The 12,594-nt window shown below is 33.8% G+C and overlaps 1 protein-coding gene across 1 annotated transcript; it reads left to right on the top strand.

Moving 5' to 3' along the window:
• The first annotated feature begins 706 nt into the window (after positions 1-706).
• On the top strand, positions 707-11,540 carry LOC123545057 (uncharacterized). The gene is made up of 6 exons (XM_045331318.2): positions 707-835; positions 5,659-5,686; positions 9,083-9,226; positions 9,743-9,874; positions 10,720-10,806; positions 11,105-11,540. The coding sequence occupies exons 1-6, from the start codon at positions 833-835 to the stop codon at positions 11,128-11,130; spliced, it is 420 nt and encodes a 139-aa protein (XP_045187253.2). The 5' UTR covers positions 707-832; the 3' UTR covers positions 11,131-11,540.
• The last annotated feature ends 1,054 nt before the right edge of the window (positions 11,541-12,594 follow it).

The raw sequence follows: 12,594 nt of genomic DNA, 5'->3' as shown, positions 1-12,594 counted from the left end.
CTGTTTGGTTGTCTGTCAATGAAATGTAATGAAAAGTGCGACGTCCTCGCGCCCTTAGTACATACTTGAGCGGATTCTCCTAGAAGAACATTGAATTAATTTCGTAATTTCGAATGAAAGCAGGAAGAGTTACAACCCTAAGTCCAGCTACGGGTTACTTTACATTACTGAATACACGGGATAATTATACACGCTAAGTCAATAAAAGAACTTATAAACCGCTGTTATGGGTCTATAATTAATGAAGCACAGTCTATAAAACGAATATAGAAGTGAAAATATTTTTATTTAGCCAGCGATTTATCTTATACCTTAAAATCCTTGATATCTTTTTTATTTTCTTTTATTTTCCTATTTTTTTATTACTTATTTACCGTTACTTAACTTAGTTGAGCTAATGAAACTTTTCACAATGTGCAATAGCTATAGATGATACTAGTTCTAAAGTTACAATATAATCTTCAGAATGTGAACTTTGAATGATAATAATAAAAAACATTTAAATCTCTATCAATTACAACTTGTGTCCTTCATATTTTAGCATTCAAAATTATTATTCCATTTTCGTAAGTAAGTAATGTAGACTATAAATCTATTTTAATATCACAAAAATCCTTTCAATATCTGTATAATTTGAAGTACGATAGATCAATATGAACCCTCAGAGTCAATAGACAACCAACGATTCATAAAGATTTCATATTGAATACCCAGTCTATATTTATACATGTATACTGTATGTAAATAATTGTCGTATATATGCCAAGTTTTGCTCTAAAACGGATAACATTTCGGGATATATTGAAGCATATCGTGATATATTGAAGAAAATATGGTAAGACTTTTTATCACGGATTATCACTAGATTTGTTTCGCATGCCTGACTAATTGTAACTCAAAAACAGATTTCTGCTTTCAGAATTCATGCAGAAATAAGAAAGGTGTTTATCTTAATTAATTAAGGAGGTAGGATACCTTGTTACAAGGGTAAATTCAAATTAGTTGAACCGCAGCATCTTTTTGTATTTCGTGTAATATGAAGTTTTAACTGCTACAATCTCAATTTCGTTTGTCTCTGTCCCTTCAAGTTCAATTTTTATCCAGGTTTGAAGAACATGACCCTCCAAAGGTATTTTATATTGAAAGAAGAAGGAAAATACGGATATTAAACACTTTTCAGTGTATTTTAGTTTCATTGATATCCGTAGAAGTCTGCATAATTGATAATTTTACTGGTATGCACGTTATCTTTCTAATATAAGCTTAAAATGTATATGTCGCGGGCTCGTGTTTCCATGGTAACGCATTTTCTCTCATTTTTAAACAACTATGTATAAAAATAGGGGTTTTCGACGGCTTCAGTGCCATTCTGTTAATGACCAACATGAAATATTTGGGTAATATTATTAGCAAAATACCAAGCACTTTATATGGTACCCTAATTTTCTTAAATTTTAAAGTAACCATGGCAACAGAGATGTTTAAAATAGCTTATATCTTGCTGTTTATCGTAATTTCTTTAAAAGAATATTGAATAAGATTATCTTTCTGGTTGATGTAGCTTTAAAACATATTATTTCTAACGTAGGTTACATTTTCGTGCTATTTGCATTTATTCAAACAAATTTCATAGCTTAGAATACGTACAGCAGTACCCCTCGTCTGCCATTTTTCATGGAAAAATCGTTCAGCGTGCTGCTATCATTCTCATGGATATTGTTGAAATAAAAATAAAAAGCCGAAGCTGTGTTTCTGAGATAGACCAGTGTCAACGCTTTTGAATTTTACATTTAGATACATAGGTCACGGGCTTCGTTTCCATGGTAACATCAATTCAATTTAAGAAACCACAATTTTCTACTGAAATTTGAACAATTTTAGATCTTAGTTTTAGTATGTAAGTAACAAATTATCAATGGAACCTGAAAAATAGGTATTACAAATCAAACTGCTAGACTTTTTATTTGAAAATGGTCGCAACAAGTAACCTTTTACCCAACTATATTCCAAATAACATTGGTTGCCATCATCCATTTTCTTACATTCCGCATAACATTTCAATATAACTACATAAAAGAAGCAAAATATTGATTATTATTCAGAGCAAAAGACTCATAAAAATATTTCAGCAAATAATGGTTATTTGAAAATAGTTAAAATAAAGAAAATGTACAGAATTACGTACTTTCAAGATAAAAGCTATTAATTTTGCGCGGTAACTGACACGTAACGTCATGACGTCAATGACGTCATTTTAAGGCAACAATGTTTTGAAGTGTTTCTGTGGCAATTTATTCATTATTTCTGCATTATTAAACCATAAAGCATCTGATCGAAGACAAGTTCATGATTTATTTTCAGAAGAATGAATATACAAACACATTTAGTTTGTCGTAAACGTTATCGTAAATCGTCACGTTAGCTTCCGGTTGGACATGCGAACATACAAATATGAAGGTAACCTACCTCCTTAAGGTAATTGTTACTGGCTGTAGAAATTAATAAAATACTCCTGAACACCTATAATTGATTCAGTAGTTTGTGGATCAGGATGTGGTATCATGAATGTAACAAAAAGCAGAAGTCAACAACTCAAAATATCAAGATTTGTTTTAAGAAAAAGTTTATTTTGTGCAATATCATTATAACAAAATATTGTACTGCCGAGTTTTTAACGTCACGTCATATCAGTATGGGACAGTTAGACGCCACTTTTCTCATTGATAAAAATGTTAACGAAACATATATCAGAGTGAAAACACATTTACATTAATGAAATCCGACGAAATGAAACCCCAAGTACATAATTCCGAGATGTTAAACTGGTTTGATGGAGTCAATTCATTATGTTGAGTACTTGTAATTTATCTTGAAAAAGTACGGACTTCCGTCAGGGCCATCGCCTTTGAATGTGTTGATCTGAAATGCGATATTCGATAGTACGATGATGAAAACGTGATAACGATAATACATTAGTACGAGGATGATAATGCGATATACTATCGTGTTTTCACCGTCGTTATATCGTGACATCGCGTTTTCCTTATCGTAGTATCGTGATTTTGCAATTTCATTATCGTACTATAGCGTTATCATCACCGTACTATCGCATTATCATTATCGTACAGTCGCGTTATCACCATCGTACTGTCACGGTATCATCATCGTACAATTTTGTAGATCGACGAAGATCGACAGCTGATTTATTGATAACGCTCTTGGTAAAAATACGACTAAATAATCTAAATGATAAATGAGATCTGAACATATTTAGAAACCTGAACAATGTTTTATACTTTCATATAAAATGCATAGCAGCTGCGTCCAAACTTTAGTAACTTAAAAGGTCCCAACTGTCAGATTGAAACAACAATGGTGATCTGTTATTTGTTAAAATAATAGGCTGATACGATAATTAGATATTTTTGAAGTATAAATACTAACATTATATGAAAGTGTTGTGGTGGTTTTAATATAAAAAATGGTTCAGATTCGATAATCTTGTAGTTATTATCATAGTAACATAGTTAGTAACTGAACAGACTTTGGGTTTGAAAAAGTATGAAAGTTACATAATGTCATCGTAAAGGAAGCATCTAAATTTTACCAGATCAAGGTCACCAGTCAAGATCAAAGCTTCAAATTTCGTGTCTGCTCCATCAATGAACGAGGCTGACATGTTCCCCTTCCCACGACAAAGTGCAGAACTTGTTCGCCGAATACGAGCGCTCAGGGACAAGGTATCAGTGAATGTCAAAGGTTTTAACATTTGGATTTCATGTCTGCTCTCTCTACTTTTCATAAATCCTTCGAAGGATAACCGTGAAACTTGGGAAATATACTCCCGTCCTGATCGCTATAGGTGGAACCCACAACCAAATTATGTTGGCTGAAGGTCACTTATGTTAAAGGTGTAAACCTTGGATATGACCCTTTTATGACAGCTGTTTGAATGCAGGCGGCACAATGTTCCAAATATTCCGAGGAACACGTCTCTAGTTTCTCAGATCATTCTATAATGATCAAGTATATAGATAAATGGCAGACAAGGGGGCATTTAACTACAAAGCGGCTACTTGAGAATGGTGATAACGCGACAATACGATGATAATAACGCGACCGCGACAGTATGGTGATGATAACGCGACAAATTACGATGATGATAACGCGAAAGTACGATAATGAAATTGCAAAATAACGATACAACGATAACGAAAACGCAATATCACGATATCATGATGGTGAAAAAGCGATAGTATATCGCATTATCATTATCGTACTATCATATTTTTGCATTTTCGTTATCGTAGTATCATCGAGCTGTCACGTTTTCATTATCATAGTTTCGTGATTTCGCGTTTTCATCATCGTAATATTGAGTATCGCGTTTCAGATCAACACATTCATAGTTGATGGCCCTAATTGAATTCCGTAAAAATGTGGTTAATTTAAGATAATACATGGTTTTAAATTTCCCGTGGCTTCTTGGCACAAAAGAATCACTGTACTGAATGAATGGTAACTCTACCCTAACAACGGGGGACGACATAGATGGCAACACGTGTACATTTTAAAAATATCAATGTTTGGTATTTCTAACAAAGAATCCCATGCTCAAATGTGTCTTCGACATCTAGAAGTTATTAAAATTCACTTTACACCGGACTATTTTCGGAATCAGAGTCATTTCCGCTTTCAATTGTGAGATATTTCCGGCATAGTTTTGGATAGCAAAAACAAGTACAATATGAATCAATAGATTTGCAATTTCATCAGTAAAGTTCGTGTCGATGATATTGCATTTACAGTATATCTGACCCCGAGATTTTACGTGAATAAGAGCAATCTCGTGCACCATATGGACACATATTATGAAAAGTATGGACACATTTTATGTGGAAAAGTCTGAGGATAATTGTTTTTTTACATGAGTTTTGTTTTTCAACATTACTTTTATGTATTTGTTAGTGCACCATATGGAGACATATTATGAAAAGTATGGACACATTTTATGTGGAAAAGTCTGAGGATAATTGTTTTTTTACATGAGTTTTGTTTTTCAACATTACTTTTATGTATTTGTTAGTTAGTTTTGTGACATAATACAGAATAGTTCAAAGTAACTATGGAAGATTTTTTAAATACCTGAGGAAAGAACAAGATAATTAATTAAGGGTGTCGGAAACCAGTAACGTTAAAGGTTAAAGAGTTGTATTAGATGTTGCACATTTTTTAGTTTTATTTAGGTAAACATCCATGTACCGAAACCTTTTGGCAGATAGTTTTTATCATACTCCACCCACTGTTTCTCCAGTAACAATTCCGAATCCCCTTAAGAAGTTAGGTTATCAAAAAACATCGTATAGGATCCATATAATCCTCGAAGCGAGCGGATTATGAATTGTGGCAACATGGTGCGAGACAAATAGGGTTAAATACGCCCACCTCTGTAATTAGATTATTATCTTTGGTAAAATAAACAGTAATGCGAAACTGCAAGAAATCTTTCCTTGTACAATATGTTCATGTATATGGGTGTACCTCTCCTACAAATGTCAGCTTTACTCGTAACACAAATCAGAGTGCCAAGGAAGATGTGACAGAACAGTTCATGTTTAGACCTCGGTTAATCAACAGTGTTCATTTTCTCTCTTTCAGGGTGAGGTATCTGAGGAACAGAAAAATGGTATGTTTTTATTCTTGTATTAATCATATTGTAAGTAGCTATCTAATTAAAGTTTTGGTCTTATTCAATTTTAATGGCTAGAAATAGTTCCAGCATAGGCAAACGTAATGCTTAGGAGAGTTTAATTTTCTAATAAAAATGAAAAATACAAAACGACTGTTTGATTCCTTTGACGATTTTATGAGAACTACGTATTATTCAATATCTTGAATGCTTCACGTTAGACTGATTCACATATACCTCAAACACTCTGGCACACATGTGCCTGTCTTTGAGCCGTAACAGCGTTGGACATAAACTCTCTGAATGACAGATTTGAAACATTTTCAAATCACACTTTCAGAGGGGTATGTTTGGACTATGATGAATGTCGAAAATGTTTGAATCCAGTCTTAGGGTAAGTCATCACATGCTCCTACGGTGCATGTTGCTTCGGTGTTGCTGAAATAATACAAGTTTCTTGAAAAACACGACCATCAAAGAGGGCAATCAGCTTTTCATAGATGTGTATAGTATTTCCAATATGTATATAGTGGAACTAGAAACATTTTGTCAGAAACGCTAACCCAATTTCAAAATAATTTCAATATTTTCCATGCGAAGCGTTCAAGCATTTTGGAAACGTAAGTGATATAGGACCATTATGACACACTTGTTGGGGATTTATAAGCCTGTCATCTTATTATGTGCGGAAATATTGTAGACCCGCTGAAGTTCAAACATAATTCTACAAACTCTACAAGCAAACAAACCTACTCTCGGTGAATGTGAAATAGGTGTTGCTATACAGATGATATCATTATAAGTGATTTATTCTTAAAAGGAATATATAGTTAAATAACATTGAGGAATACAGAATTATTTCTGAAATTTAGCTTGTCTTGGTCATATATTGGAATCTAGTCTGTGTTCAGACCCTGTGTTTTGTTCACAGGATATAACTTTTGAGGCTATTCAAAGTTTGTATAATTATGTCCCTTCCCTTCTCAAAGCACTAGATAATCAGAGTCAAGACTGATGAAATCAGAATCAGAATATGACACAGAATTATTGTTCTAAAAAAAGATTATTTAGTCTGTAGTCAGACTAATTGGAATCCATCGAAACTTTCTTTGATAAATGATGCCGTCGAGAAAATGCAAATACCATAGAATCGCGATATTTTTTTTTATCATTTTCGGTTATTGTACAGATGCTTCCCTTAATTTTAATTTAGAAACATTAAATATATTTGATGGTAAGTTTCTGTGCCTGAAGTTAATATCAGATATCTAGAGATAAAATATTTTGCTGAAATACTGGAATTGGATATCTTTCAGAAACGAACTAAATAGTGCTAATCATGAGTTCTTCTATTGAACAACATTTGGTCAATAATCTACGTAGGATCCAAAGTGGACAAGATGACTGGACTTTCATTAAATCGCGGCCGCAAAATACAATCACGTTCCCTTTGGGCATACAGACACTAAATAGAAAAATGGCGCGAAAAAAATGGTAGTCGCATAATGGCGGATACAAATAGTCCTCAGTTTTTTCGCTGTGTAGAGCTATTTTCCTTATTTTCTTTGCATCTTTTTTTGGTAAAATCACATGACAGATCTATGCTTGACATGAAGATAGCATTTTGATCATGAAATAACACCATGAGAAAATTGTTCATGGAAACTTAGATCATACACCACCAGTATAATTTGGGGTCTCATTTTTTAGCTGATTTTGCAGTTTGTGTGTTTGACTGAAAATATTTTTCTTGCATCAAACATGACCCCCACTTTTCTTTTGATTTTTAGTTAGCACTGACAATATTCTTCAAGAAAATGTAAGTTACAGAAATTTAAAATGGGTCCTGATGTGTGCTGCGGTCATTGGAAATAGGTCAATTTTATATAGAATAAAGAACAACAACTATTTAGTGTGTTATAACCTTTGGTGAGTGTCACGATCGTTACCGCACGACTGAACGACATACTTGTCACGTGGTCATAAGATACTAACTGATAGGAACGAGATACTATAGCTTGGCGACGGGATACTATTGCGTTGCCATGGGATATTACCACGTGAAAACCAGATGCCATCTCGCGACCACGAGTACATTATTGTGTGGCCACGAGTTGCAGTCTCGTTTCTACAATAAAAAATGCCATGTAAACTGCTATATTTCGCGTATGCAATGTCGACAATGCTTTTAGTACTATTTGCATTGCTAAAACTTTTAAGTATGGAGGCGATACACTCACTATGTTCCTCTGTCTTGCTTGCCCATGTTGTCGTATGTTTTGCAACGTCTATTCTCTCTCTCTCTCTCGTGTGTGTGTGCGCGCGCGCGCGCGCGCGCGCGAGAGAGAGAGAGAGAGAGAGAGCATATGCGTATTTGGGGGAAGGGCGGCTTGGAAGTGCGGGTAGGGTGTATAACACATTTCCTCTGAGCTCCCGTACTAATATACTTGTCCTGATAATTTTTTTCAGTTAAAATAATGGCGAAATCCTTGAAAAGTTAAGAACTAATAACTTAAAGTGTTCTCTAGTTAGTATGCATGATTTCCTTTCTTCGTATACGACTTCAACATGAAAAAACCAATTCATGTAATTCACAAAACATTACCTAGTCCAAAAATATTAAATATTTTAATGGTTTTCAAAAATTCAGACTGCATTTGCAACTTTCTTTCGGTCAAAAATAAAATCAATTTCAGGCGTCTTATTTGTTATTGTTGTCATTTTTAAAAGAAGCCTTCTTCATCCTCATGCTGTAATCTTCCTAAGCTTAAAAGTTGGACAAAAAATGTATGCATGTAATTGGCCAAAACAAAATGTCACTATTTCGTTCTTTGAGCAGAATAGAAGTACATTTCCAATGAACATGTCGCAGACAGAAGTATTAAAGGGGGGAGGCCGATATGAGGACCTCCGGTGGGGTGGGTGGGGGCGATATGGGGACCTCCCCATAAATTTCTATTTGAAATTTATAGTCCATTCTTAAGCAATGAGCAGTCCCCATCAGTTCCTATTAGGAGTTTATAGTCCATTTTTCTGTAGGGGATAAGGTTGATTCACGTATGTCTGAGGTTTTATATCATGTTACTACTTTTCTACTTTACTACTACTTCTGTATACAATCTCAAATCTATTTGAATGAACCAATATTACATTGATAAGAAAACCAGGACCACTGGTTTTATTCAATGGCATAATGTACTACTACTCCTTATTGGGAAAAGATAAAGGACAACAGTATCTGTGTACACGTTTTTAGTTTTTAACACAAAGAACAAGTAACAATTAACAGTAAATACAAATTAATGGTACAAGTAATCATGTTGGACGAAAAAACATATGCATGTAATTTGCCAAAACAGAACGTCTTGTACAAATATTTCATTCTTTGAGCAGAATGGAAGCGCATTTTCGATGAACATGACACAGACGAAAAAGAAGGTTTGAGCAGAGATGAGGTGAAACAAGTAATGTGTTGTTGTAATCAAAACCCTACAGATAAAGAGGTAGATGAAATGATGACGGCAATGGACAAAAACAGTAATTTCATCTATTTATGTCTAATGACAAGGTCTAATAAGACCTTAGGTTTCAACAACGAAAAACAATAGAATACAATATGTTTTGTAATTTTACGTCTTCTTTCTTGGTTTCCTTAGTTTGGAGAGTTTGTGGGCATGGTATGTCGTATCATAGCTGATTTAAGAGTATATACTATTTGTCAACATATACAGTTATGCGTTTATTTTTCATGTGTACAGTCAAGAATTCCAGGTACATTAAAAAATACTGGTTAGCAGTATATAATTACTGTATATACGGGTGATCATTCGAATTTTGTTAGGAAATATAGAAGTAAATATGTTATGAGGAGGAATTAACATTGGTTAAGTGACTTGGTTTGGTTTCAAGTTGAACTAAGTTTACTTACTAAGTTTTTTTTTTAAGTTTATATCCAATAATCAAGTTTCCTACTTGGAATCTTTAGAATGACTGTTCTAAGGAAAATGAAATGTTTTGTCTTTTTCAATATCAATCAACATATGACACTTTTAGGTGATGAAAAAGTAAGTTTTGAAGAATTTTGCACATTTATGCAACAACTGCCTGATCCAGCGGAGTCTATGAAAGAAGCGTTGGAGGTGTTTGAGGGACAAGATGGAAAACTCACCCGCGAAAAATTGAAAGGTATACATTTTACGTTAAATTTATAAGAAGATTGTTGTTTTCAAAGAAACAGAGAAAAATTTAGTACTAGTTTTATAAAGGCTAAGGCCTAATTATAGTAAAGGAATCAGCGATGGAACCATCTGGTCTAGTCGCGTAATGGCGGACAAGTTTTTGAACACAATGTTTTCACTTGGCATGGCAACAGATGTCTAAATTAAAGCTCTGATTTCTATTCAAATTTCAATGTTGATGTATTTTTGACAATTTGGTAGAACAAATGGGAATGGAGGTTGTATTTGGCGCAGTGAAATTCAATTTTAGTATGAGCAGGACTTCCAGGTCACAGCCGTGTGATATTGATATGATTTTACAGTAAGCAAATGTGACAAGAGAAATTTCTCTTAGATGATACTTGAACTCTATTTTTCTCTTCATCTTATATCAGTTTTATCATAACTATAAAATGAGGTAAGTATTTTTTCTCTGAAATGGATCTAGCTATGTTTGATAGCTCTTAAAAAATGTCCGTTTTATATAGAATATATAGGGAATACTATTTAGTGTAGTGTGACCTAAACAGACTTACTGGTCCTTCGAGATCATTGATTTCAAATCATTTGGATTTGAAGATTGAATACTGCTTAAGCCGGTGCTAGAGGGCGGGGGAGGAGGGGGAGGCGTGGGCGGTGTTGCATTTTCCATTACTGCTCATGAACAGACTCAATCAAACCGAGTCTGCAATTTTCACTGTTTGCCTTATTCTCGGTGCTTCCGAGGGATCTACTTTCCCGATTTTATTTACAGTAAACGTTGAAATACACGTTACATTTCTAAACAAAATATCAGTTTGTTCCCTATCACAGAGATTTTGTCAACTGATGATGATGATGTTGTTGAAGAGGTTCTTAACGCCGCTGATATAAACAACGATGGGTTCATCGACAAAGAAGGTAAGTATAGTCTTTCATTTCCTTATTTTATAACATAATTACACGACACGACCTGCTTTTGTCTGAGCAAAAAAAAATCTGTCAGCATTTAGAATTAGTTTATCAACAAATATATTACTATCATATATATTATTATCCGATTCTTGGCATAAACTGGATTAGGGACGGTGTTGTTTAAAATAGCATGTTTTGTAGTAAAATATGTATAAATAAGAACGAAGTAACTACCTTTTTCATATACTAAGTTTGTGATCAGAATAGGAGTTCCATTTGAATATCATTCCACCGTTCATTTCAGAATTTATCAAATTTATACAGAACTAGCCGAACAAGTTGAGAACTGCGCAATGTCAAAGAGGACGAGACAGTTATTATACTTCTTCTGTTTTTAACAAAATAATGTGTCACCGGATGCGTTTAAATGTAGTACTAGATGCATTTTTGAAATGATTTCAAACAAATGAGCGGACCACCCTCCGTGACCACGTGGGCCTTAGTTATTTATAAGTACTTAAAACGCCTATTTAAATTGCAAGTCTGACATACCATACATAACTGACATTTCGTTGACAACCAGTAAAAGGTTTTCTTTGTTTTAGTTTTCGGGAAATAATGATTCTTAATTGTTGAGAGGTTTTAAATATCTTCAGAGCACTGAATATTTTGTTACTGTGTATGTAAGTTGTATCATAATATCAGGTATATTTGTATATTAAAAACTTCAATCAACTGTGTGTCAAGCTGAATTATTACATGCATGTATATATGCTATAGTGCCTTATGAGACGTTCCTAAATTTTTGTTTCAAATTGAGAACTTTAAGGTATAGTACGTGGGTCGTTAAGCTAATATAATTAGCCCATCTTTAACGTACCTCATTCGACTCATCCTGTACATGTACACGCTGGGAAACAGCCAACCTTTGGTCGGAGAAGTGTAACTACGTGTTTCTGCACTTTTTGATGTCCAAATGAAATCTGAGAATGCATCTTTTTAGTGTAGAAAAAGTTTAGTCAGCACTACTGAGGTTCATAACTGTAACCATCTACAAATCAATAGCAAGGTATTTTACCCTATGTCCACTTTTATTTTTAAGGTAGGTTTCTGTATACAAACGGCAACATTTACATTTAGATATGTGGAAAATAAACAGATTTCCTTTGTTAAATTTGTTAAGATAAAGAAGCTGTTAAACACTACAAGATATTAAAGACTACAAGCTATTTAACACTACAATCTATTAAACACTTCAAGATATTACTTGTTTTAGTTACAATACCATCAAACATGTATAATTATGGTCAGCTAGCCTACCTGGAAGTGTATATTTTAATTTTTTCAATACAAAATTGTACCTATACTTTTATATTGCCCTGAGATATGAGGGATACTAGAGCAAGCAACTACTGAACTCGTCCACAATTATGCTTGCACTGTGTAAATAAATTGACCACAAAGACTGCTGTTCTCGAAGAATGCGGTCGGCACCCTATATGTATGTATGTTTTGTCAGCTCAACGTGTTATTAAATGTTGGTGCAAAGTCCTTAACCTTCCTAATGATAGACTAGTCAAGAAGTGTTTACTTGACTGAATGCGGCAATGGTAATGTCAAATATTTGTTGTTTTCAAATGACATGGGTTATTTTTGGGAAAGTCAGTCTGTACAAAATGTAGAATCATTTATAAATTTATTTGTGACAAGACTTAAGGACCAATATATACAAAATTGGAACTCTGACACAATTAATAGTATTTGAAATCGTATAGAATGTAAAAAAGTGTTTTT

This window comes from Mercenaria mercenaria, chromosome 1 (assembly GCF_021730395.1).
Source record: "Mercenaria mercenaria strain notata chromosome 1, MADL_Memer_1, whole genome shotgun sequence".
Lineage (NCBI taxonomy): Eukaryota > Metazoa > Mollusca > Bivalvia > Venerida > Veneridae > Mercenaria > Mercenaria mercenaria.
This window is presented reverse-complemented; position numbering and strand designations above follow the sequence as displayed.